This window comes from Heptranchias perlo, chromosome 30 (genome assembly GCF_035084215.1).
Source record: "Heptranchias perlo isolate sHepPer1 chromosome 30, sHepPer1.hap1, whole genome shotgun sequence".
Lineage (NCBI taxonomy): Eukaryota > Metazoa > Chordata > Chondrichthyes > Hexanchiformes > Hexanchidae > Heptranchias > Heptranchias perlo.
In genome coordinates this window covers 23,439,474-23,464,687 of record NC_090354.1, presented here as the reverse complement: position 1 = coordinate 23,464,687, position 25,214 = coordinate 23,439,474, and the positions used below count along the sequence as shown (strand labels likewise).

At 38.4% G+C, this 25,214-nt stretch overlaps 1 protein-coding gene across 5 annotated transcripts in view; it reads right to left on the bottom strand.

Moving 5' to 3' along the window:
* gpatch8 (G patch domain containing 8) overlaps positions 1-25,214 on the bottom strand; it is a 137,461-nt gene that overhangs the window by 79,302 nt on the left and 32,945 nt on the right. For 2 of the 5 annotated variants that reach the window (XM_067969047.1, XM_067969053.1), the window contains one exon: positions 17,203-17,275. The exons of 1 other annotated variant lie outside the window; for it this stretch is intronic. In XM_067969047.1, the coding sequence (XP_067825148.1) occupies positions 17,203-17,275 (73 nt within the window). Of the gene's footprint in view, positions 1-17,202; positions 17,276-21,953; positions 21,972-25,214 lie in introns of those variants that run through there. 2 more of the 5 variants (XM_067969052.1, XM_067969050.1) reach the window with 2 other exon arrangements.

Sequence of the window (25,214 nt, the reverse complement as noted above, 5' to 3'; positions counted from 1 at the left end):
TTAAAACGAATTAAACTTGCTGCCGAATGTTAGGGCTGGTACTTAACGACATAAGAACCCTTTTAATGATGAGATTTATGTGCCTGCAATGTCACTCAACCTCTTGGGACCAGAAAGGGAACAATTGAAACTGTGGTCTCATTCCTACAGGTAGTAAATTGTTCCTAGAGGTTTTAAAATATTTCTTTACTTTTCCTTTGTCTCTTTTTTCTCACTCTTAATCCAATTTTTCCCTCCATTTCTGTATCCAATTTCACTCTAATTCACCATATTTCCTTCTGTCCTTCTTGTTTCTCTATCTCTAAACTACATTGGTTAAGGAGATAGACAGTTGGTCCAGTCGTTCACCAAGGTCCCAGATGCCCCCTTGACCTCGCCATTATCAGCTCGCACTTCCAGAAACTAACGACCCAAAAAATTTTCAAGCTGAGGGGTGAGGAACAAAATCTAAAACAGGGCATGGCGCAAGATGTCCCACTCCAGCAAATTCTGGGCCAATGTTTTATAAAGACAGGACTGCTACACCATATAATGCTACAGTGTATTATGTTACTGCTAAGATGAAACTGCATTCCTTTAATGTCCCAAAGTCTCATTGTTAAGTAAACACAACTTCAGATAATTGCTTGGTGAGGGAACAATGGAGATATGAAAATGCTTGTAGGTTGGAAAATGTTTGTAGATTACAGGCTTCAGGTCTGAAGTACCCAGCAACTGTGGAGCTGCCTTTCATTTTTTTAAAAATTGCTTTGCATCTGTAAACACATGATGTCTAGGGAGTGTTATGGAAAAATATGCATTAGATGCAATATCATATATAGAGCAAGATGTACCTCGAGAGTAAAAGCAGGAGAGCAAGAGGTAGCGATTTCCATCAACTGTACAGTCAGAAATGAATCAATGCTGCTAACTCTTAACAAGAGAGTGTGCGAGGGAGCACGCATGAGCAAAAGAGAGAAAAAGTGATGAATTATCTAATGCTGCTACATCTATGAACATGAAACCAGCTCAGTGTTCTTGACCTTCAGCCATTTTAGTTTTTTTGGGTGGGGAGGGAGGAGAGGTGAGGAATAAAGGAAGATACTCAGTGTCAACCTTTTATTTTATTCATTGTTCTTTTGCTACTTACTACAACACGTGCATAAAATATGGAAAGAAAAGCAAAACAAGTGCAAACATCTGGCAGACTAAACAAAAACACTAGACATTGCATTGAGAAAGCTAGGAGAGCGTTCGTTACTATACTAATGTTGGCTTCAGACTCTGACATTCAACAATGAGACATCAATACTAGGGGATAAGATTTCAGGATTCAATGTAAAGTTAAAAAACAGTATTAATTGTGGTCCAGAGCTCAAGAACCAATGAAGGAAATATTGCTTTTGTTGCCTTTTTTTGAATACCAATCAGTTCTTACTATCATCAGCACTTAAGTCAAGTGCAAAAATGTGCATTAAAAAGTAGCTTCCCACGCTCTCCTTTTCAGACTGACTAGGCATTAAAATGGGTTTGCACTGTCTAAAAAAAGTTTAGATTTTGGCATCTAAAACACACAGCAAACTTGATAGGTATTGTCCTTTAAAAAATTATGCAAAACACCAATTTTTCAACAAATTCACCCCAAAATCTCAATCCCTACTATTAACAGCAATGTTGCATAATTCATTTCCCTATGTAATGTTTACCACGATGAGCGAGCTGAATTCAAGCAAGTTGTACAATTATCAAGGGATAAGCCACGAACCCTCCGTGAAGAGATAGTGCCATTACAGAGTGGCGTGATTGATGGTTTCTATGGAAAAGTTGTCAGAATCTTCATGAATGGTGGTGGCAGACTCAGACTGGCAATATCCTTGCAGTGGCTGTGGACTTTGACTAACTATAGCTATGTACTTCCTTAGTCTGAGTAGCCTCACTAAGATGGTTGGCATGCTCATTGCATTTGGCTCTGTAGAAGCATTTATAGCACATTTTCATTTCAGTTTTACATCATCCACACATTTAAACAGGTGAAGCATACAGGTTGTACAATTACAATCAAAAGGCTAGTTTGCTAACATTACAACACAAAGCAAGACCCAAAAATTCATGAAAGATAAGAGCAGTTTAAAAAAAAAATGAAATTCTAAGTGAGCATTAGAAATGCTCCAAAACTATTTCAAATTCATAAAGCTAGAAACGTAAGCCACAGTGAAACAACCCCTTGAAAGGTTCAGGTGGCAGCTTTAGCCTTTCAATATCAAAAATCCTTCTGTACAAAAATTGAAGTAAAATAGGCTAATCATTGTGAAATGTATTTGTTATACAAATTATAGTGTAAAAAACATTTTTTTTGCTAGCACATCATGCTGTGTAATGAATAAAACCATGTCTTTTTCAGAGAATTATTTTGAAAGAATGATTAGTGGAATATTCTGTTGAATCCCAGTACCTGACTATTATTCAAAAATTACTTAAAACTTTGTTACGCCCTGGTGCTGTATTTTTGATTTCTGAAATATAATCATTTGGATCTACAGAAAAGGACAGACTAATCCAAACCCACCCATTTTCACAGGGATCTTAAATTTGATGACAAATAGATAGTCAAGTTTGGCAAAGCATTTAAATTATGCCTCAAGTCTTCCTTCCTTGCCTCCCTTCACAGCTTATAGTCCACAAGAGGGAACTTTAAATTATTGAAATTTATTTCTCATATCTAAGAGTCAAGAATTGCACTTGTGTGACAAGTGTTTAAAATCTAAAGACAGTGAGTTAATATTATATTTGAGCAATACTTCAAGCAAATCTTTTAAATCATTCACTTTTCTAACCAACATTAATATTTTTTTTAAATTAAAAATACAATTACTATAGCTCTAGGGAAACTTAAAAAGAAGAATTTTTTCCTCGGTAAGGCATGTTTAGCTTTTTAAAAAAATTATCTGCACTGCAAAACATTTTTGTCACTGTGGAATGATTATCCACACACGAATAAGTTAATTGCCAAATTTATATTATTGCCTTTTCTGTGTACAAAACATAAGCATAAATTTTTCATGTGAAAGGCATAGCAATGAATTATAAAGGAGTCTGAGCATGTGGATAAATTAACTTGATACAGCAGTAGCAGTTTTCGATTAAGATAAATTTCTCATTAAACCCCAAACGATTACTGCTATTGATGAAGAGTTGCAATACATAAATAACTCAGGTAAACATAGGCCAATAATAAGAGTATTGGTACGTTCTGGAGTTGGTATTGCGTATATACCACTTCTGAACCTTTACTGAAAATACAGGAATAACCATTTGCTTTTGTCCAGCTCCCTTGCTGCATCAATTTGAAATCCTACACTACTGTTCTGTTTTGCACTTCAAATCCAATTATGTATCTAATCACTTGGAAAATAACACCCTTTATCGTAAATGTACACTGTACCACAATCAACAGCTTACAATTATCATTCTAATCAAAGACAAAAGAAATGCATACGTAATAATGTGTTTTTCTAGTACTATAAATTCCAGCCAACAAGAATCAAATCAGACAACAGTGTGAGAAAACACACTACTGTCTACCTGATTAACCTTTCTGCAGTTATCCCCAGAAACTAGCCAAGTAGAACTTGGCACTAATACAATTCAGAAGGCACCAATTTCCCATCCTCCCCCAATTTACATGTTACTTTGCCTTCCTTCAGATGCATCAATAGTGCCTTTAGTACCAATGTGGCTACATCATCCAATAAGCAGGCATACTTGAAGTGATGCAAGACTGACTTAACGACTTTCCTTTCCAATGGAAAAATGCTCCATTATCGCCACTGTGCCAGTAAGATCCTGGTTAAAAGCAGCCCTGGGTCTCAAATCTGCAACAACAATCTAGTTGAAAATTCAGCACAAGCATCCTATGATGCTATTAAGCAAAGTCTATTTTTTAATACTAAACTGAGCCAGAAATTAGCAGGAAGCAGTCAACCAACTTTTTCAAAATAAAATTATGTTTAAGAGAACAAATTGGAGCAGTTGCATCTGCATTTTGTTGAATATCTTCATATGTAGCATTAACACTATTGTGTATTATTTAGTTAAATTCTCCTCTGTGCGTGTGCGCTTGTTTTCTTTTTAAAAGCACTAAAATGTTGCATACTATAATTGTACATACTTCAACAAAAACTATTTGGGGGCGGGGGCGGAGACAGCATTTACTGGTATACTGTGTACTTTTAACACATGGCCAATATTTAGAGTGAAAGGGTACTTAGCAGAACTGAAGAAGAACAGGTCCTCTGTTAGAGATATTTTACCAACACTTTACACTACAATTAATTTGGTAAGTTTACCAACTGATCTTGAATCATGCTTAAAAGGAGTTACCAGCAATAACTTAGCTATTATAATACCTTTGTACATTAAATAGCTCTTCCATTACATGACAGCATCTTGCCAATTCTCATAACTACCCTACAAAGTCAAAAATTAAAATGGATTGTTTTTGTTTTAGTGAGCAGCACAGACCACTAGAATAAATACATTTGAAGAAATATTGAGGAACAGAGCAAAAGCAATTACACTACAAAAACCTTGTGCTTCACCATATAAATTAGTTTTGAACAGAGAGCTGTTATAATAAAAAAAACTACGCTTCTTGGTTAATCCTGAGAAATTTTCAGACACTCCCTAGACAGCATGGGAACAGAAAGGTTTAAAATTATAACTTATTAACATTAATACATGAACATGTATCAGAAGTCACTTTTTTTTTACAAAAAAGCACTGCCCTAGTACCAGGTTTCAATCTAGAGTTTGAGTGGACAAATGACCCCATTACATGAAACTGTGCCCATTTGAGCACAGCCTCATTATTCTCACTGTGAACAATCAATGGCGGCACTATACTAGCACCAAATACGTTTGACAATGCTAATCCATTTGGTGCAGCCCTGTAAGTGATTATTTCACCATAAGTTCCACCAATTGAAATCTCCAATGGCTTAGTGGGCAAATGCACTGTTTTGGTTAGCCACTTAACAACGAGGTCCAGGTGTGATCCTTGTTCTGAGCTAGCTGACGACATTGGCCAGAACAATGGTGAGGACCTGTGTCCAGGGCTAGGGAGGAGTTCTTAAAAATAAACCATCACTATCCAGTGACTCCTGTTGAAAGTGGTCATGTGCGGAGATTGAGTGAGGACATTTCCAGGCTCAGCTGTGATGCCCCACCAATAGTTTGCTGACACTCTGTCTAGGTTTTTAAATGAAGAATGTACACTTGTATGAGGTAGCAGAGGTTTTTGCTATGTCTCTGTAACTGTACTCCTCTTTAGGAAGGAAAAGGGATTTTGTTTCAAAAAAGCTGTCTAATACCTGCAGAAGCTCAACACTGGGAAGCATAAAGTGGTGTGAAGGCAGCATGAACCTTGTAATACTCAAAAGAAAGAGTCAAAACTCAGTTCTGTATCGATTAACCAAATAAGTAGTGATAAATGAGAGAACTGCACCCTCAATAGTGGAATGGATAAATGTGCACTCAGTGAAATTGCTGGGCTGTTAGTAAGCCTGAGTCAGGATGGCAAGTAGGGTGACTACAATTGGCCTTAATGCACCTGGACCACAGAAGGGGGGGGGGGGGGGGAGCTAGGGTTTACGCCTCACGCCTCTGGGTTCTATCCAGTGACTCTGGTCAAATAGCCTGCTAACCCCACCATGTACAACCACTACCAACACCTATGGAACTGCACTCGGACACAAGTTAACATAATTGGGATCATACAGCAGTATGAGTCAGTACCCTCATGAAAGGAGTAGAGGAAAAGGAGGAAGAAAATGCTGGAGTTCTACAGAAAGTAAGATTTCTACCCATTTGTAACTTGCAACAGAAAACTTTCAAAAGTTATTTTCAACAGAGATAGCAGAAATGTTTCTTCAGCCCCTCAATGCTGAAAAGAATGAAGAATAAGTATACCACAGAGAGATGAACAGCTACTTCTATTAGCCAATTGGCAATAAATTCGATAGCAAAATGTACAAAGTGGGATTAAAGAGTCACGAGGGGGGATTTTCAACTTACCGCTGGAGCGTAAAGGGCGTTGCAGGTCAGGCGCTCGCTATAGAAACCACCTGATTTTTCTTTCCATTGAATTCAATGAAAATCAGGTGGTTTCCATACAGTCGCCCGACCCTCAAACACTTGTCTAGTTCCTTGTCGAAACAGAAGGTCTTTAAAACTATAAATTTAGTAATCAATTTTTAGGATAATGCCTTCAGTACAGTGTTAAAATATGGAGTCTACTGTGTTTGAGTTGGACAATTTGTCACCCAGAGAATTTAGTTGAGCAGCAGGATGATGAGAATGTGCCATCCTGCATTCTGCCCCAATTAATGTAAGATGGTAAGCCTGGTAAAAGACAAGGAGAGGAAGGATGAGCTGTATCTCTTTAAATGGACTAAACCAAAACACACATTATAGCAATTTGCTATATTAGTGTACTTATACAGGAAGGCTCATGCCTTCAAAAGAACATTAAACATGAACACAAACATAATGGGTCAAGAAATAATGCCCTTCCACTGGAGACACTACACTTAAAAATTAAATTGTACTTACAAAATATCTTTCATAATGAACTACACCCATTGTGGGACAATGAAACTGTACTATTATTTAGAATTAAAGTTTATAATTGAGGCCATACAGCATTTCTATTCATTAAACTATTACTGAATTAATCTGTTGGTTCTATTGATTTGCCAGTAAGTCTTCATTGTGACCCTGATGTGATATAACCTGTCCAATTGGTACTGGTGTAAACCAGATGGACCGCATGCACCTCAATTAATTTGTGCATACATGAAACAAGATATGCTAAGCAGAAATGGGGCAGTTCCATTAACCTTCCCTCCAGACTCCCGTATATGTTCATGACATCAAATGGGCACTTAAATGCTAGAACATGTACAAGTTATGTCGTTTCTTGACCAGGTCTGGAAATGTTTGTCTTTGGCAACTACCATACCTCTACTTAATTCCATCTGCAGCCTGGCTAAATCCATGGTGTAACATTTGAAAATGGAGTGCTTTACTTATGAGCTGAACCATCAGACTCTTATTTCAAGAGGTTTTTTTGTGGGGTGGGGGGGGGGGTGGGGAGCAGCGAGAGCGGGGGTTGGGGGAGGGAGCAGCGAGAGCGGGGGTTGGGGGAGGGGGGGAGGGAGCAGCGAGAGCGGGGGTTGGGGGGGGGGGGGGAGGGAGCAGCGAGAGCGGGGGTTGGGGGGAGGGAGCAGCGAGAGCGGGGGTTGGGGGGGGAAGGGAGGGAGCAGCGAGAGCGGGGGTTGGGGGGGGGAGGAGGGAGGGAGCAGCGAGAGCGGGGGTTGGGGGGGGGGGGGGGAGGAATTTAAACTCATTGCTTCACCCAAAGTCATTTTGTTGCATATCATGTAGAAAAACCAAGCCTGCCCAAGCACATATTGCAGGTGAAGACTATTTCAGATCAATTTTTACACCTTGCCCCCCAAAGGAAATCAAAGTTAATCAGACAAAAAATAATCACAGTGAATCGAGTGGAAGAGCAAACACCACAAGCAACAATTGGAAAGGCATCTAAACATTCATTTATACAGAGGTGTTTTAATCAAATCAGCAGGAGCGTAACTGCATGCAATTTAGGAGGGTTACTCATGGGATGCAATACGAAAAAGAGTAATGAAAATACCTTTATACCTTACCTGAATAATTTTGCTAATATACAACAGAACCTAGGTTCTGTTCAATGCACAAATAAAATTTGCCCTGAAGTACAAGAAGTTGTGAAATTCTTAAGTACTATTGGAATGTTAATCATGATTGTTTTTCTTAAATCTATAGAGCACCCACAGCTACATGCACACAAGCCAATGTTAAAGTGTAGGGTCTCATTGCTTAAGCAGTTTTTGGATGTCCTGGTTACAAACAAAAACTGATTAAATTTAAAAATAAACACTTACCTGATTCTTACCAATAAACTACACAACAAAGCTACATTTTAGTCACCTCAAAGCACTTACCAGTACGGGTACATTTGTTGCAATTTTCTTTCACGATTACAAAAGATAAAAAAAAGAAGCAAAATCATTAATCTCTGGGTCTGTGGCTGTGACTCTTTCCCATTTGGCTGAAATAGGATGGGATAAGAGCATTGGTGTTATTTATGTTCTAAATCTCTCAAAAAAAGGGATTGCTAAAAGGAGACCATTTTCCATTACAAGTATGGTTGGGTCATTCTCTACAGCTGAAGCACAGTTTCAGTGCAAATCTTAAGGGGATTTTTTGATGCAGAAAAAACAAAATTGTTGTATTTGTATTTGGGTGACCCTTAGTTAAATCTTCACACGTTTTATTTCACAGAGAGTTTTTGTACTTAAAACATTACACATGTAATATGGACAGTAAAATTGGTGGCATCAGAGAATGACCCAGCTATACTGAAAAGTTCTGAAATCACTATATTGAGGCAGGTATAGGAAAAAAAAAATCACACTGATACAATAGGAAAAAATGGTTCTCAAACTGTGGGACATGCCAAGGGCCCAAATCCCCAATCCATTGCTGCCTCTTGCCCAATTCCATCCCCTAAGTCTCCCCATGTAGCAGTGCCAAAGTGCTGTTGAAATGAGACAGAGAAGCAGAAGAGTGAGAAAGAGGAACAAAGGGAAAATACTGAGAGAAACCAGAGGGGGAGGGGAGAGAGAAAAAGAGAGTAAACATGAATGATGACAATGTAATCTTTGCAGATTTTTTTTTGCAGATTTATTGGTACTAGTAGCCACAACCCAAGTTTGAGCTGGTGGAGCTATGTCCAAAGAAGTTTGAGAACCACTGAGTGTGGTTTCCTGAGGCCAGGATTCATGTTTGTCAGAGGAAATACACCTGAAGCTTTAATTACCAATGATCGACATGCAAAATCAGTGAAGGTGGTATGGGGAAGAGTACACCATTAACCCAAGATACAGCACTTCCAATTTTCTTGGACATTCTCCTCCACATATTCTGGGTCATGCAGCAACATTAATACCATTCATTAAAAGCACCCGAGGGAAATGCCAGGTCACTTCAGTATCTGGCTCCCTCTTTTTGCATCAGTTAATGCCAGTATGCTCCCTGTTTACAGTTCCTTTCTTCTGGTTATCAACTCAGATTAATGCCCCACTTACTGCCAACTGCAACCTTGACTTCAGCTGTAATGGAAGAGAATGGTAGTAATTCTGCCTCTGGAGGCAGAGATTAGCCTAAAGAGGTAGGTTTCACTGGCATTGACAGGTGCACTATAATTGCTACCGATTAAGGCAAACTATGCACTCTTTTGATTGTCATTTGGTTGAGCAGCTCAGGCTAGGAATGGAGTTTTTAAAATCATTGCCACTATAGGTACCTTATCAAACCACTGGAAAGGTATGGCACCAGAAATGTGTTGTGAATGCATTTTGCTGTAGTTCTGTAGAATCTGCTCAGAAACAAACAGGGCAGTTTCTACAGTACCAGTAGCCTAAGGCATTGCTGCAGAACTGGTTCTTGAAGGGTTCTGCAATATAAATAAGCTACAGACACTTTTACATTACTGCTCGTATGGTACAGAATGCAGGAGAACAGCATCTGTGTGGTGGCTCCCCACATTTACCATTGCTAGAACTGTAGATAAAGAAGCTGGTATAAGATAGCAGCACCAACTACGTGAAGCACCTTAAATCTCTGTTCTGACACCTCTTGACGCAATGATTTGTCATCACAGATTGGTGTTCAACACAAAAATAAGATCCTTAAATGGTATTGCCCTAAGTCATAAGTGGTTTCAGATTGAAAAAAAAAATAAGCCTGGAAACCCAATCCTCTTTTTTTAAATTCATTCATGGGATGTGGGCGTCTCTGGCAAGGCCAGCATTTATTGCCCATCCCTAATTGCCCTTGAGAAGGTGATGGTGAGTCGCCTTCTTAAACCGCTGCAGTCCGTGTGAAGGCACTCCCACAATGCGGTTAGGTAGGGAGTTCTAGGATTTTGACCCACTGACGATGAAGGAACGGTGATATATTTCCAAGTCAGGATGATGTGTAATTTGGTGGGGAACGTGCAGGTGGTGGTGTTCCCATGCACCTGCTGCCCTCGTCCTTCTAGGTGGTAGAGGTCATGGGCCTGGGAGGTGCTGATGAAGAACCCTTGGCAAGCTGCTGCAGTGCATCTTGTAGATGGTACACACTGCAGCCACTGTGTGCCGGTGGTGGATGGAGTGAATGTTTAAGGTGTTGGGTGGAGTGCCAATCAAGCGGGCTGCTTTGTCCTGGGTGGTGTCGAGCTTCTTGAGTGTTGTTGGAGCTGCACTCATCCAGGCAGATGGAGAGTATTCCATCACACTCTTGACTTGTGCTTTGTAGATGGTGAAAAGGCTTTGGGGAGTCAGGAGGTGAGTCATTCGCCGCAAAATACCCAGCCTCTGATACACTGGTCCAATTAAGTTTCTGGTCAATGGTGACCCCCAGGATGTGGATGGTGGAGGATTCGGCGATGGTAATGCCGTTGAATGTCACGGGGAGGCGATTAGACGGTCTCTTGCTGGAGATGGTCGTTGCCTGGCACTAATGTTCCTTGCCATCTCAATCCAATGGTCACTGCTAGAAAACGCATGTAGACACTGGATGAGGACAATAGTCAAGATCTGCTGTGATGCAATCCCCTGTGGAATAAGCCAGTCAACACTCTCCAATAAAGAATGAATGTCTTTAGGTGAGGAGGAAGGGGGAGAAATTAGGCTCTACATTAACACTGTTTCATCTGAGATGTGTAGTGCAAAAGCTCATAGGATAAATGATCTCCTGAATCAAATGGAATCCAAAAGACATCCAAGAAAGGAGATGAGTGATGCTCAAGAATATTCTCTCAAGTAAAATGCAGCTTCCAAAGCATGAAGTAATGTGTCTCATAGTTAAGACAAAAACCAGTAAAAAAAAATTATTTTTCAGGCTCCAAATGTCAGGTCACAGGGTCAGAAAGGTGAAGCTGTGTCAAGCCAACAACAACTTGCATTTATATAGCAGCTTTAACGTAGAAAAACGTCCCAACATTTCTTTAAAATTATATTTAATGTACCTCCTTCCAGACCATACCAACACTACTCTGAAACTGGTCGTTAGATGTGTTCAAAAGCAGCCATGTCGATAGTTCCTCTCTCTCTCCACGGGAAGAGACCTGGTCTTCACTCAGCACGTTACACATACAGCACAGCTAAGATTTAGAACTTAGCATGTGTGGGAAATTGCAAGTATGAAACTGCGTTGCTCAAAGATACCCCCTACCCCAGAGTATGGCCTACAAAATAGGCCTATCTTCCAAACCCTTTTCATATGCCATAAAATATATTCTTTCACTAACTAGTATCAAAGATTGGAAACTGCCGGTGCTACACAGCACTTTTTCCCATTAAGCTCTGAAAGCTATGCTTAAACACTAGTGTAAAATGTGTATAGCACACACTATGCTCCTCTCTTCAGACTTGGCACAGGAAGATCCCTTTCATTTGCTGTTTTATAATGTTTCCTGTGCCACAATAGTCCTTTCTCCACCCAAAATGTTCTAAAGATGAGTGCTTAACCTCCCTCATTTAACAACTAAACTATTAGATAGATGGACAAGGTTAGACGCCAAAATGTCCAACGATCCATGAAAGTTTTTTTTACACCTTGCTTAGGCTTACCAGATGCACACACCATTTAAATGAAAACCAAGAGCGACACTGATGACTGAGAACTCACAGCTTAAGCAGCTTGAAAGCAGACATTTCCCCTTTATTACTTCTTTCTTTCCATTTTATGGAGTATTGTTGAAATTTATTTCAAATACACACATTATGTAAGGGGAAGACACTGCTCACCAGCAGTTATTGGGAAGCTTCCTCAGCATTTAATGCAAATGTTAAAAACCAGGAGTTAATATTAAACATGACAAGTGACCAAACAGAGGAGGATTAAAATAGGAAAAAAAAAATCTCAATGTTGCTTACTTGTAGGGATTGGATTCAGGAAGGAAAATGGCAAAAGCACCAGATATTTTGGCTTCCACTGTTTTCTATCACATTACTGGCTGATGTTTCCAGAATCTAAAACAGCACAAGGAGTTGCATATTCTGGGCATGCTAAACATACTGCATTTATGTATTGTTTGGCAATATAATCTTGCTATTATGCTGCATTTTATTGGTTTTCTTAGAAAATACTAAACACTACATGTTGAATACAAGAAAAGAAATCAATTTAAGCAACTGTAGCATATCAAAACAGGTGAAAATAATCAGTATAATAGAAAACGCGATCAGAATGTAAGTGAGCAAGAACTGGAGGTTAAGTGTTTATGCTCCACAATGACATACATTACCTAAAGAGAGTACCCTAAACCAAATTCAATTTCCCACATTTGGTGAATGCTTCGACTCTGTAAAATTAACTAATGTGATCCCACAGATCAGAACATATGGATCAAATTAAAACTAAAGGGAAGGAGCATGACAGAGACCAAGATCCATTAAAAAAAAATCAGATCAGTAGGATTTTTATATGTCACATAACAAAAGCCAAACTGAAGATTTTCAACAACCCCAACTGATTATTAAAGCAGCAGATAACCTGAGCTGAACATAATGCACAGTATTCTGAGGATGGAAAACAAATCTGAAGGATTTCCCTTGCACAATACATTCAGATTTGGCTATTTTCTATCCACAACATTTATACATCAGCAAAAACTGAAGGCAACACTCCCCAGCAAGGCAGTCTGCAAAGCTGCTGTTCTGCAGCATGAAGCAGAGAGAAAAAAAATCACCTCACCACAGGTCCAAAGGAATCTGCAAACAGGAGTCTGAAGATACATATTGAATGAGTCCAAGATAAATGCACAATATTATCAGACATAACATGTCAGAACAATTTGGAGGTGGTCTCCAGCTGTTCCATAACCCCCTTCAGGAATAATGGACAACAGCCAAATTCCACCATTAATGTTAGGCTGGACTTTTTTTTTTATGTGCTACATTTCGTACATTACAACAGTGACTACACTTAAAGTACTTCAATGGCTGTAAAGCACTTTGGGATGTCTTGAGGTCGTGAAAGGCACTATATAAATGCAAGTCTTTCTTTTCTCTCAAGCTGGTCCTTCCTAACCCTATTGCTGGCCATCATGAAGTAATAGCCAATCCAACATCTACCTCTCCGAGCTCTTTAGTACATCTGGAATTCACCAGATTTGTTGAAAGAAAAATGGACTGAAAGAGACTAATTTCTCATCAGATGGAGAAGAAACAAAAACTTCCAGAAGTGCAATTTCTATTATTGTTGTAGTGTTATGAAGAAAAGGACACCTCTGGAGACAACAAAAAAGTTTATTTTCAAGACTGTGCCTAGTTTTCAAACCTTTGAAAAAGATAACAGATGAGACTTTCCAAATAGTTCAGTGAGTAATATTCCCAGTTTTGACCCCTGGTCTTTGGTAAGTTAAATCATTTGAGGCAAGGCAGCAATGGGCATTGCAATTGGTCTCACTGTGCCCTGTCAGCCAGAGTTCACAGACCCCATCACTACAGAGTAACCCCTACTGGAAAGTGTATGAGTGTGGACATCAGGACTGGATCAGGTTCAGTTGTGATGTCCTGTGCAGTCAGTCAGTAGATAGTATCTAGGCTTGAATTTGAAGCATGACTGTTTGACCAAGTTATCCAAGGGCTGCCAGAACAAACAAAACTATAAGCATGATTCACCACTGTCTGCAGGAGAGAAAGGGAAAGAAAGTAGACAGAATGTCCATCCATAACCTGGTGCAAGCACATCAATCTCTTGTTTCACCAACTCCAAAAGTCCTGGCTTTTAGTTGTGTGGAGAGGAGAGATGTCATATTGAAGAAAACAAGGCTAAGTTGGATGACAGGCCAGCATAAGTGTTAAAGCAGCAGCAGGTATTTCTCCATGCATTTACATTTATAATGCATGCTGGAAAATAAACAAGAAAAATATACGCGAGTGTGAAAGAGAAAAATCCAGGAAAAGCCCGAATATGATCTGGGAGCACAGACTCAAACATGAAAGCAGCACCGATACAACAAATTCAGATGAGAAAAATAGTAGGAAGAAGCAATACTGGCAACCTTTAGAATGTTCAGAAAGTAAATATAATCTACATGGGTGGACAGAATGACACAGAAAATATTAAAGTGGTCTTCAGTCTCACACTCAAACGTCTGTGCACGGTCCAGGGTAAATGGAGGATAAATTGGAAACTCTGTATCCAGCACTCTCATTTTGACTAAAAGTCTTCATTGTATCATTTAGTAACTTTCATTTAGCTCGTAAATAAAATGAATGTGGCATATATTATTTAAAAACAATATTTTACATCAATTTCATTTATTCTGGTGAACGTGCGCTCAAGCGAGCAATACCAGTGCTGAAAAATTGAATATTTTGCCATCTTGGCTATCCAGTGACATCAAGCATTTCTAATCGGAAATATTAGAGAAGCTCAAAAATAAGCTCCTTCCTCTTTGCCCTTAAAAAGAGCTCCACTTCAATCTCAGAAGAGCACCCTGCTGAACTGTGTGCATGTTTCCATTTCCCACATCAACCATTAGGGTGGGAGAGAGACTGCCAATATAATGCCAATTCTTGATAGGTTTTGTGCTATGGGACTGCTCCCAAAGGAAGAAATAGTATGAGCACGTAAACATTTCAAACACGATCCTCAAAACGAGCAGGAAAGAAAGAGACTTTCACCCATTCCATATGGTCCGAATTCAAACCCAGCTCCGAGAGCTGACAGGTTAGTGTGCTCACTGCATCACCCAGTCCCCTACAATTTTTATTTTTAAAATATAATTCCATTGAGATAGCTACTTACACAACACATGATCTAAGCTGATACATCAGCACAGAACTGAGACATTGCTGCACTGTTAGAGGTGCCGTTTTTCAGATGAAATGTTAAACCGAGGTCCCCTCTGCCCTCTCAGGTGGACGTGAAAGATCCCACTGGCACTATAGGAAGAGCAGGGAGGTTCTCCCAATGTGATGGTCAACATTTAGCCCTCAACTAATATTACTAAAACAGATTAGCTAATCATGTATCTCATGCTCTTTGTGGAACCTTGCTGTCCACAAACTAACTGCCACATTTGCCTACATTATAATGGTGACTACACACTGAAAACAATCATTGGCTGTGAAGCACTTTGGGATGTCCTGAGGTCGTGAATGGTGCTATATAAATGCAAGTTCTTTCTTTCTTTAAATCTGCAACAGATGGAAGTGGGATGGGACCACTGCTCTCACTGTGGGTGGGGAACTCTACTCAAGCTATTAGTACAGGATAGAGTCCCAGTTTGCAAAAGAATTCTGAGATATAAAAAGCTGAATACTTTGTAAGTATTGCAATCCTCAAGTGAATTATGTCAAGATTTTCCTCCCCAAAAAGTACAGATCAATAGCATTCAACAACCTTTGTCTTAGCTACTAACATTCAGGTCCAGCAGTAGGCAGGGTAAAGCCTATATAAATACTACCATTAATAGCATAATCCATCAAACCAGATGTGGTGCATTGGTTCTGCTATTATGGGTAAGATCATGCATAGATGCTAAATTAATTTTCACAGCATCCTCTTTGGGTGGCCTGTCTCAATGGTTAACTGGTGCCAAGTCAACAGGTGAGTATTCTAAGAGGTCAGAGTAAAGGAAAGAGCTCATGGGGAACTGGGTGGTACATTGGACTATTACAGTAGGTTTGAATCCAGCTCAGCCCATTAGAAAGAAAGTCTGTTTTCTGCCGGCTATAAGATTTATACATGAAATTAATTTATTCCATTCCCCAGCATTGATATCCCCCACTTTAATGAGCACAAAATAAAAAGTTATTTAAAAAAAGCTTGGACAGATTCAATCCTGCTCTTTGTGACTACGGGTCCACAATACAAAGTTACTCTTAAATCTTTATACCTCTGAGGGACTTTCAAGGACAGCTGGTGTAGTTAATAGAAAATATCACATTATTATGAGATTTCTGAGATTGGGTTTAAGAAACATTGTTGAGGCAGGATAAATGGAGCTTTACTGTAACTGGGTATCCATACATCCCTTACTTTGATAAGCACATAAATTCATTAAAATTATGAGCTCTTCTACTTCTGCTTGAGCAGGATACAGAAGAAAGCAGCCACAGTATCCGATATGGCTAAAGAACAAATCGTAGTTATGGTATTCCTTGAATCCAACACTAATTAGCTTCAAGTTTTAGAACAAGAGCTGGAGAAGTGTACATGAGTACTGGAGGATTCCCATTACAAACAACTCACATGCTTCACTTTTGGTCCATGCTAAAGTGACCTGTATTCATTCCTCCATCAGACTTTACACTGCAGCTGTGGATTCTGAGGCCTCTGTGATGCGTAATACATCAAATGTTAAGAAATAATAGCCACTTAGAAGAAAGGATTCAGAGTCATGGGCTGTTTTCCAGTATATTTGAATACAAATAAGGACATTAGGACTAATCAGCACCTTAGATTTACTAAAATCATGCATACTAACTCCAGGAATTTCCCTCTGAGAAACTGAAAAGCTCAAATAAGTGACCAAGGCAGAAATTAGACCAAATCAAATGGGAAAGGATAGCCACAATATATCAAATACTTTACAAGCATATCACCCAAATATCAAATGCAGTTTTTTTTAATGATAATCCTAATCTTTCAAGTTTGGTGTATCAGTTTACAACATTTGTGATAGATGGGGAAGAAGTCAGAAAATTAAGTCCTTCCCTTTAAGAAATTTCAGTTGTTTTGAATCCTCATTGATTAAACAATACTATAATATGCATCTAATTGCAAGTACTGCATGTCAAAGAAGATTGTTTAATCTAATGCAGAAGAAACTGCTGGGGTCTCAAATTCTCTTTAGTATAACTTGAGCCAAATTCATTACACCACCACCCAGAGAACAGAAGAGAGAAAAAAAAAAGAAACACAGCAAGAATGAGCTAAAATACAAGCAGGTTTCTATCTACAGACAAGTGTGACACAAATATCCAGTGTTTTCATATTAAACTGTAGAGGGAAACAAACTATAAAAATGGATGCATATTTTTGTCTTGGACATGTTCTCAAAAACAACATTTTTCATAAGTTAAAAGGTGTTTCATTGTGTGATGTTTCTGAACTTACCCTGGAGAGACTTTCCCAGTCCTTGGCCAAGCTTCCACCCATGCTTCTGAAGCAAACGGTGTCCAATGTTGTCCTGATAGACAGAACAGAGAATAGACCAAAAATACTCCAATAATACAAACTCCCTTCCAGTCAACATTTTAATATTGTGTACGATGGATAAACATGCAAGAAGTTGCTAATGGGAAGGGGTAGATGGACATCCTAAGGAAACACAATGTCATAAACTGCTCACAATTTGGGATTATTTTCTGATGGTGTGCTGTGCATCTTCGGTGCATAACACTTAAATCATAAAAAAAAAGCAGGATAAAAAGGAATGTAAAACAAAGAACTGAAATCAGTAAAACTGATAAAACCAAGCTCTTTTTAAAACCATATCCGTCACCTTGACAGCACCAATTTACAACACACAACTAAACTTTTTTCTTTTTTTTTTTAATTTGGTTATGTTGCGTGTCAGGCTTTTTGTCTACAGATTATTGTAAGTGCAAAATCTGCCCCACCACTAGAAACCAAAAACGATCATAGCAAAATCCAGGCTAGACTTGATTGGGTTTATAACCAGCATGCAGCCATTATTAACTAAAAATGAAACAGTGAAGTTAGTAAATTTACAAAATGAGCACAAGCACAGATTGTGATGCACTTCACGTGTAAGGTAACAAAAATGCTGAAAATTAGAATGGAACAGGCCTAGCAACAGGTTTAATAGCAAGAACCATTAGTGCATGTAGGGGGGAGAAGCAGCAAGCATAATGTCTCATCTTCCTTACCACTTTGAATGGTTAACTAGCTACAAACATATACAGTGTTGAATTTCAAGGACTTGGTTCCAATTTTGCAAGGAGCAATATCACTAGGGTTGAAGCAAATCTTGCAATATCTGGCAATCAAAAGGAAATTTTGACCTTAGTAGTGCAATGTGTTGCTTTGCTAATTCAAATGATCTCCCTGGAGTCAGTATTTTTATATACTACGAGTCAACATTCATTCTAGTCATTAACCTTGGCCAAAAAGTACAAAAATATACATGGCATCAATGAAGTCACTTCTGAAACAAACTTTGTACAGTAAACATGTAAAAGCTCAAAAATAAGCACCCTGCAAAGATTGTGTGTAGACTTGTCCCACTGCTAATTAATCACCATGTACTATATTGTTTTTTTACAGTCAGAGAGGGTTCATATTTGAAGGTGAAAATCCATTAGTTAGTTAAGAATATGCCAAATCTTGCGAGTTGCTACACTTTCATCAAACAAAACTTTTGTGGTATATTTGGTGGGGGGGGGGGGGGGGCAGTTGGTTAGGTTAATGATGCTGGACCTAAACTTCCTCACAGTATATCATTGGTAAATGAGCTATACAGTGTGGTATGTAACCACATGCACCAAGAATGCTCAGTATGTGCTGAGTTAGCCTTTCAGGTGGGGCTGTAATAGGAGTGCTGTAATTGGATTAATTGTTCCCAACATTAGGGAAGAGGATGTTAAAAAAAAGTCCATCGGTCCCGTCCTGATTGCTATTCAGTGATTCCCAATGAAAAATTGAGTGTATGTGAATAAAGGGCGAGGGCTGGATCAAGCATGATCAAGAGGAAAAAAGTGGTAAATTAAATGTTTCAAAGTTAGTTAAAAGATGGATCAAGTAAAATTAAGAAAAAAATAAAAGGGGGGGAGGGGGGAGAATAGAAAGAGAAGAACAACAGGGCTGGAAGTTTGGTTCCTATTAAAACTGTGTGTTTGTAGGTTAGATTTAATATTTCTCATAGTTACTGCTGACATTAAGTAGTTTTTTAAAAATTCGTTCATGGGATGTGGGCGTCGCTGGCAAGGCCAGCATTTATTGCCCATCCTTAATTGCCCGAGAAGGTGGTGGTGAGCCGCTGCAGTCCGTGTGGTGAAGGTTCGCCCACAGTGCTGTTAGGTAGGGAGCTCCAGGATTTTGACCCAGCGACGATGAAGGAATGGACATATATTTCCTAGTCAGGATGGTGTGTGACTTGGAGGGGAACGTGTAGGTGGTGCTGTTCCCATGTGCCTGCTGCCCTTGTCCTTCTAGGTGGTAGAGGTTGCAGGTTTGGGAGGTGCTGTCGAAGAAGCCTTGGTGAGTTGCTGCAGTGCATCCTGTGGATGGTGCACACTGCAGCCACGGTGCGCTGGTGGTAAAGGGAGTGAATGTTTAGGGTGGTGGATGGGGAGCCAATCAAGCAGGCTGCTTTGTCCTGGATGGTGTCGAGCTTCTTGAGTGTTGTTGGAGCTGCACTCATCCAGGCAAGTGAAGAGTATTCCATCACACTCCTGACTTGTCCCCTGTAGATGGTGGAAAGGCTTTGGGGAGTCAGGAGGTGAATCACTCAGAATACCCAGCCTCTGACCTGCTCTTGTAGCCACAGTATTTATGTACTTTGAAACATACAATTACCACCTTTTTCCTCTTGATCAAGCTTGATCCAGCCCTCGCCCTTTATTTACATACACTCATTTTTTCATTGGGAATCACTGAATAGCAATCAGGACTGGTCCAGTTAAGTTTTGGTGACCCCCAGGATGTTGTTGGTGGAGGATTCGGCAATGGTAATGCCGCTGAATGACAAGGGGAGATGGTTAGACTCTCTCTTGTTGGAGATGGTCATTGCCTGGCACGAATGTTACTTGCCACTTATCAGCCCAAGCCTGGATGTTGTTCATCACTGTGACAATGTGTTTCAATGTCATAGTGCGTGAGTGGAAATTTTTTTTAAACACCTGCCTGGCCCACGAAAAGACATTTCCCTGGACCTGGCAGCAGTTAAACTCCACATAAAGTAAACTGCTGGGCAAAGCAGCAACCTTATCCTAAGCACACAATTTTGTTTTGGTATTTGCATTGTGACTTTTCCACCCTTTTCAGAGCTGGAGGACCAAGCGCACACATTGTATGTGCACTGCAGCTGAACAGACATCTGCTAACTGAGTGTTAAACAACTAACGCAGAAATGTTTTAGGCAGTGTCATAAGAAGCCCGTGCCAGCACATCACAGCACTCTATAAATGTAGCTGTACTGCAGTACTATGAATCCACTTACAAACAAATTTACCAAAGGAGAAAAATACATGGTTCATAATTTGTTTTATTGCAGTGTCAGGTTACAGGCTTATTTAAAAATATCTTTAATCTGCAATTACCACAAAGGTGTCGAACACGTAACAGTAGCTGGTTTCGAGAGCTGCATAAAACCATGCTACATAGGTTTGATTTTTTAGTACATAACATGCTTGGCCATGATTTATGTATGGTAATGTTTAAGTACGGAGGTCAAAAAAGAAGCTAACAGTGGTAAAATGCAGAGTCTCAAATTGTCAGATATTTTTCCAATCGAAAAATCCTACAGCATTAAATTTACTGCTCGAAGGTGATTTCTTTTATGATTTAATGTTTCCTCCAGAAGTCATTTTTTAAAATAAAATATACATTTCACTTAAGTCAGGGAATTACAGCTGGTCCCTCCTCCTTGTGACGTAGCTGGAGTGACAGACATGCTGGTAAGCTTACCACATCTCACAGTGCCAGTCACAATCTTGGGAAAGGAACCAGAATGCAGCAGTAGCCTCTCTACCTACCTTCAAAGTGGTTGCTCTGACAGATTAGTAAGATATTTTTTTAAAACAGACATTTCCGTATGTATTTATTGGCAGAATTGCAATTATGGTGATTTACCAGCAATATTAATGCTACAGTGAAACCAACTTTTCAAAAAGAGACTGCTTACTCCTAATAGGAGATCAAATGAATGAGATTGCAGTGATACCTACTCCCTTCCTCAATGGGACAAAGTAAATCAAGGTAACTAAAACATCTGTCCTGACAAAACCTCTCAATAAAAGCAATCAGTAGTAATTCTCAGAATTTTGTATGTGGTTATTAATTTGAAGAGCTTTTTTTTGAAAAATTATTTAAATACTTCATCAAATAATCAGAAAATATATCTAATTAGGAAGCTTAAATCACTTGTCACTATGTACAGTCACTCAACTGTTTTACTGTACTTAGGTAGAAGGACAAATTAGTTATGCTTCTGTAAGAAGCAAAATGAACCTAAAACTAGCTTGAAGGATTCAAGCTTGCAAACATCAAAAGCCTACATAATTCTAAAATTTAACAAAAGTACAGGTTATGATTAGTGTACTTTTTCAAGCTTCAGATCTGTAAGGTATACATTTTATTTCATTTAAAGCTATGATATAGCAAATTTAAAATCTGAACCTGGTGCAACAAAAATTAAGCTGGAAAACAAAAGTTAAATACTACCGAAAATAATTTCATGCTAACACTGGCCCTGTAATGAACATTTCAGTTATTAAAAAGCAAATTCAAGGAGAAAGTCGTTCATGTCAGTTACATGGGAAAAAAATGAAATTTGGCTAATTGGTAATTTTTCCATTTATGTTTGAGCTATAAGCCTCTTTCATATCTATAATCTTTTACTTTATATGGGTCATAAAACAGGCTTTATTCCCTTCATCCCCTTTTTTTTGGTGGAGAATGATCGTTTTTTCTTTCAACACGTGAAAATGCAAATTAACCCTATTAAATCTGATCTCTGAAACTGATTAAATATTAAAACCACATTATAAAGCTTTAGGGAAGAAGGAAATGAGACATTACCCTGACTGCAATATTAATTAATGCATTAAAAAAATAAACAGACAGATGAAGCAATAGGCTATTTCAAAGCAGTGCAAGTGGAGTGAAAGCATTTCCATACGAACCTGGCTTTAAAAACTGGGCTGTCAAAAGAACAGTTAAATGTAACACAAAGTAAGAAACTGTCCAAACACTAATGGTCTGCTTCTGTTCAATTCACTGCTTGCAAGTAATGTCTACATTAGGTAATAGTGAAAGCACAATGTAAATCCACGATTCAAGACCAGCTGTAAGTCAGTGCAGTGTGCCATGATGACACAATGGAAAAAAAACTAAAACAAATATATTTTTTATATGTATATAAAAAAATATACGTGTGAGGGAATATATCAGGAAAGTGTGACAGAAAGGCGGGCACTACTTTGCAGTTACATGCAAGAGCACTTTACAACGGTTCCCAAAACAAACCTTGTACTTAACTACAGATGACACACGATGATGGCTAGGAAGGCCAAATGGTAATGCTACACCATACAGCTACAAGACATGAAATATTTATAGTGCAGGCAAATGCGGCTACTGTTAAATGTCAAATCAGCAGCCATACTGACATAATCTTTGTCTGTTTAGGAGTCCACAGATCTTGTGTGTGTACAAAATGACAACGCATAATCTGACTGCTGTAAATAATATGCACTACAGCTATATCAAACTAAACCGGTAAATAGAAAGGGACCAAACGTTCTCAAGCTAGATTGAATAGCCCTTAGAGCATTATATCGTTTAGCCTAATATTGGATAATTAGGCTAAAGTCATTTTAGAATCTTTTAAAATTGAACTGAGAAAGGCATGAACAACAATATTAACAATGAAACTAGTACAACATTCTCTACATTCTTTTTTAAAAGCTATTTTTAAACTTTGCACATTGAGTGTCCAGGATGGATCATGAATTGAAAAAGCTTAATTAAAATTAGGGTGAACACCTTAAATATTAGTCATTTTTAAAGCAGAATTAAAAATCTACTTTTGCTGCATTTAACAAATTAGTCATTAGAATCCAGGAAGGATATTTTTTGCCAATTTTAAAGTACAATTTACATTAAGCAGAGTTGAAAGAATGTTATGTTAAAATTTCCAAGTAGGCGTACCTACACTATTTGTATACGCACAATCTTCAAGTGCTAACACTCCAAAAAAAATCAAGACTATTAAGCACAGACTGTGATGCTCATTTGGAATTTGAGTACAATATTTAGACTCTGGAGCAAATCCAAAACATTTTATGTTTCCTAAAATAGATTCTTTCAGCTTTTAGATGCTTCTGCATTGTAATAGTTCAATATTTAGTTTTAAAGTGTTCATTAAAAAGTGCTTATGAAAGTTAGTAAGAAAGAAAGGGGTCACCCTGGAAAGGCTATGTTTGGAAAATGTAAATTTAATGGTTGCTGATATTGGGGAAAAGGCTTTGCAGCCAAATGACATTTTGATTCAATGAAACCTAAACTTGCACATCATTCTTTTATTTATTTATTTTTCTTTCCATAGCTACAGTCAAATGTCAAAACACAAAAAAGTGAACCTCATATCACATGCATTAGGGATATCGCTGTACTAATCTCATTATACCAGCTGTTGAGTCAGATTACTGGAGAATCAGATAAGTTAATTAACTGCATACACAATCACCTCAAATCTGTGGACTCTCCAATGCAGGCAAGCTTGCTGTTTGTACTGACTGAACACTGTAGCATAGCATTTAGCACATCTCGAGAGACAATGCTGCAGGACTGCATGTGTATTTAGAATGTATGGAAGTCATTTTCTAGCTGTTAAAAAAAATTCTCTTTGCTTTTTCACATCACATTAAAGCTTTTGAAGGAATGGCTTCTCTACTTATACACAAATACCAATTTGTTCTTCACCACCACAGAATTAAAACTGCATTGCATGGCTCTTATATTCAAAATTTTATACCTACAAAAAGCTTACAGAATTTCTGTTGCGATGCAGTGAAAAATATGCAACTAAAAATATTGGACCCCAGTTTACAGGGGCATTATAAAAGTAGGAGCAATTAATTAGCAGTTTGGCTGGTACAGTATCGGCTAATAGTTAATGCTAACAGAAACTGCAGTACGACAGAATGCTGCCTTACTATTACGCATCGTTCACCTGAGGAAGGAGGTAGCCTCCGAAAGCTTGTGAATTTAAAATAAAATTGCTGGACTATAACTTGGTGTTGTAAAATTGTTTACAATTACTATTACAATGCAATTGAGTGTTAGAACAGAGGCTTTGCCTCCATAATTCCCACTGGGTAAGGAAGACATTGCTTCATTGGAGGGAGAGGCAGAATAAAATGTTGGCACTTATGTGTCACTTTCATGACAGTCTTAATTACTGCATATAGGGCTAGCGGGGTTAGGGAACAATTAACTTGCTCACCACCTCAGTTAAGGAATAGAAAGTAATCAAAATAATTTTTTGGTGGAATGGGGGAAGGAAGAGAAATTAAAAGAGGGTCAAAAATTGTTTACGGAAAAGTGTATATTATTATTAGTACTCTAAAAATAGGTTTTGGCAGTGCTGGGGGGGTGGAAATGTAGTATTTTGAGGGATTTTAGTAAGATTAAGTACAATTAACTAATTTATAACTGCATTTATAAAGCCACCCGCCTTTAATGAATTCCCATTTTTCCCATGTTTAACTTCAAGAATGCAATAGCAGTTACCAATTGAAGAAAAAAAGAAACATGGCTAAATCTCAGTAAAAATTGGATAAAATAAAATTTAAGTTACCAACGTATGTCCTGCCAAGCTTTTTGCGGGAAGAAAAAGTTCTTCTTGGTTAGAGTGTATAAAAAAATGTGACAGGAATTTTTAATTACAAAGCAGACAGATTGAATGACTATTTGTTACCCCAATTTTCTGGGTTTCTAGTGATTTATTTATTGCAATAAAGAAAACATTGAAATATGTCAACTTGTTCACAGAACTACAAATTTTGTAAATGAAGGTTGTTTTACTAAAATGAAAAGTTTTAGCCAGCTATTGCTTTGGTCAACTAAAAATAGATGTCTCTAAAGTGGTGCAAAAGAAATATTAGATGCCCAAGTGAAAATAAAGGAAAGCAAACAAATTTAAGTGGGTGGTAAAATTTTCAGGTATCTCATTGTTAAAAGGGGGAAAAAAAATGCTCAAAATTAGTTAGGTATGGTGGTATTAATGTTATTAGGTCACTCAATTGAAAACTTATCCTGCAGTATTATCAACATGCGTCATCAGCTATTGCCATTCCACAGACAAGCATCATGCCAGCAAAGTCTCACAGTAGGTATTTCGCTGTATTGGAAGGACAGGATAAGGAACCAGGAAACCCTAA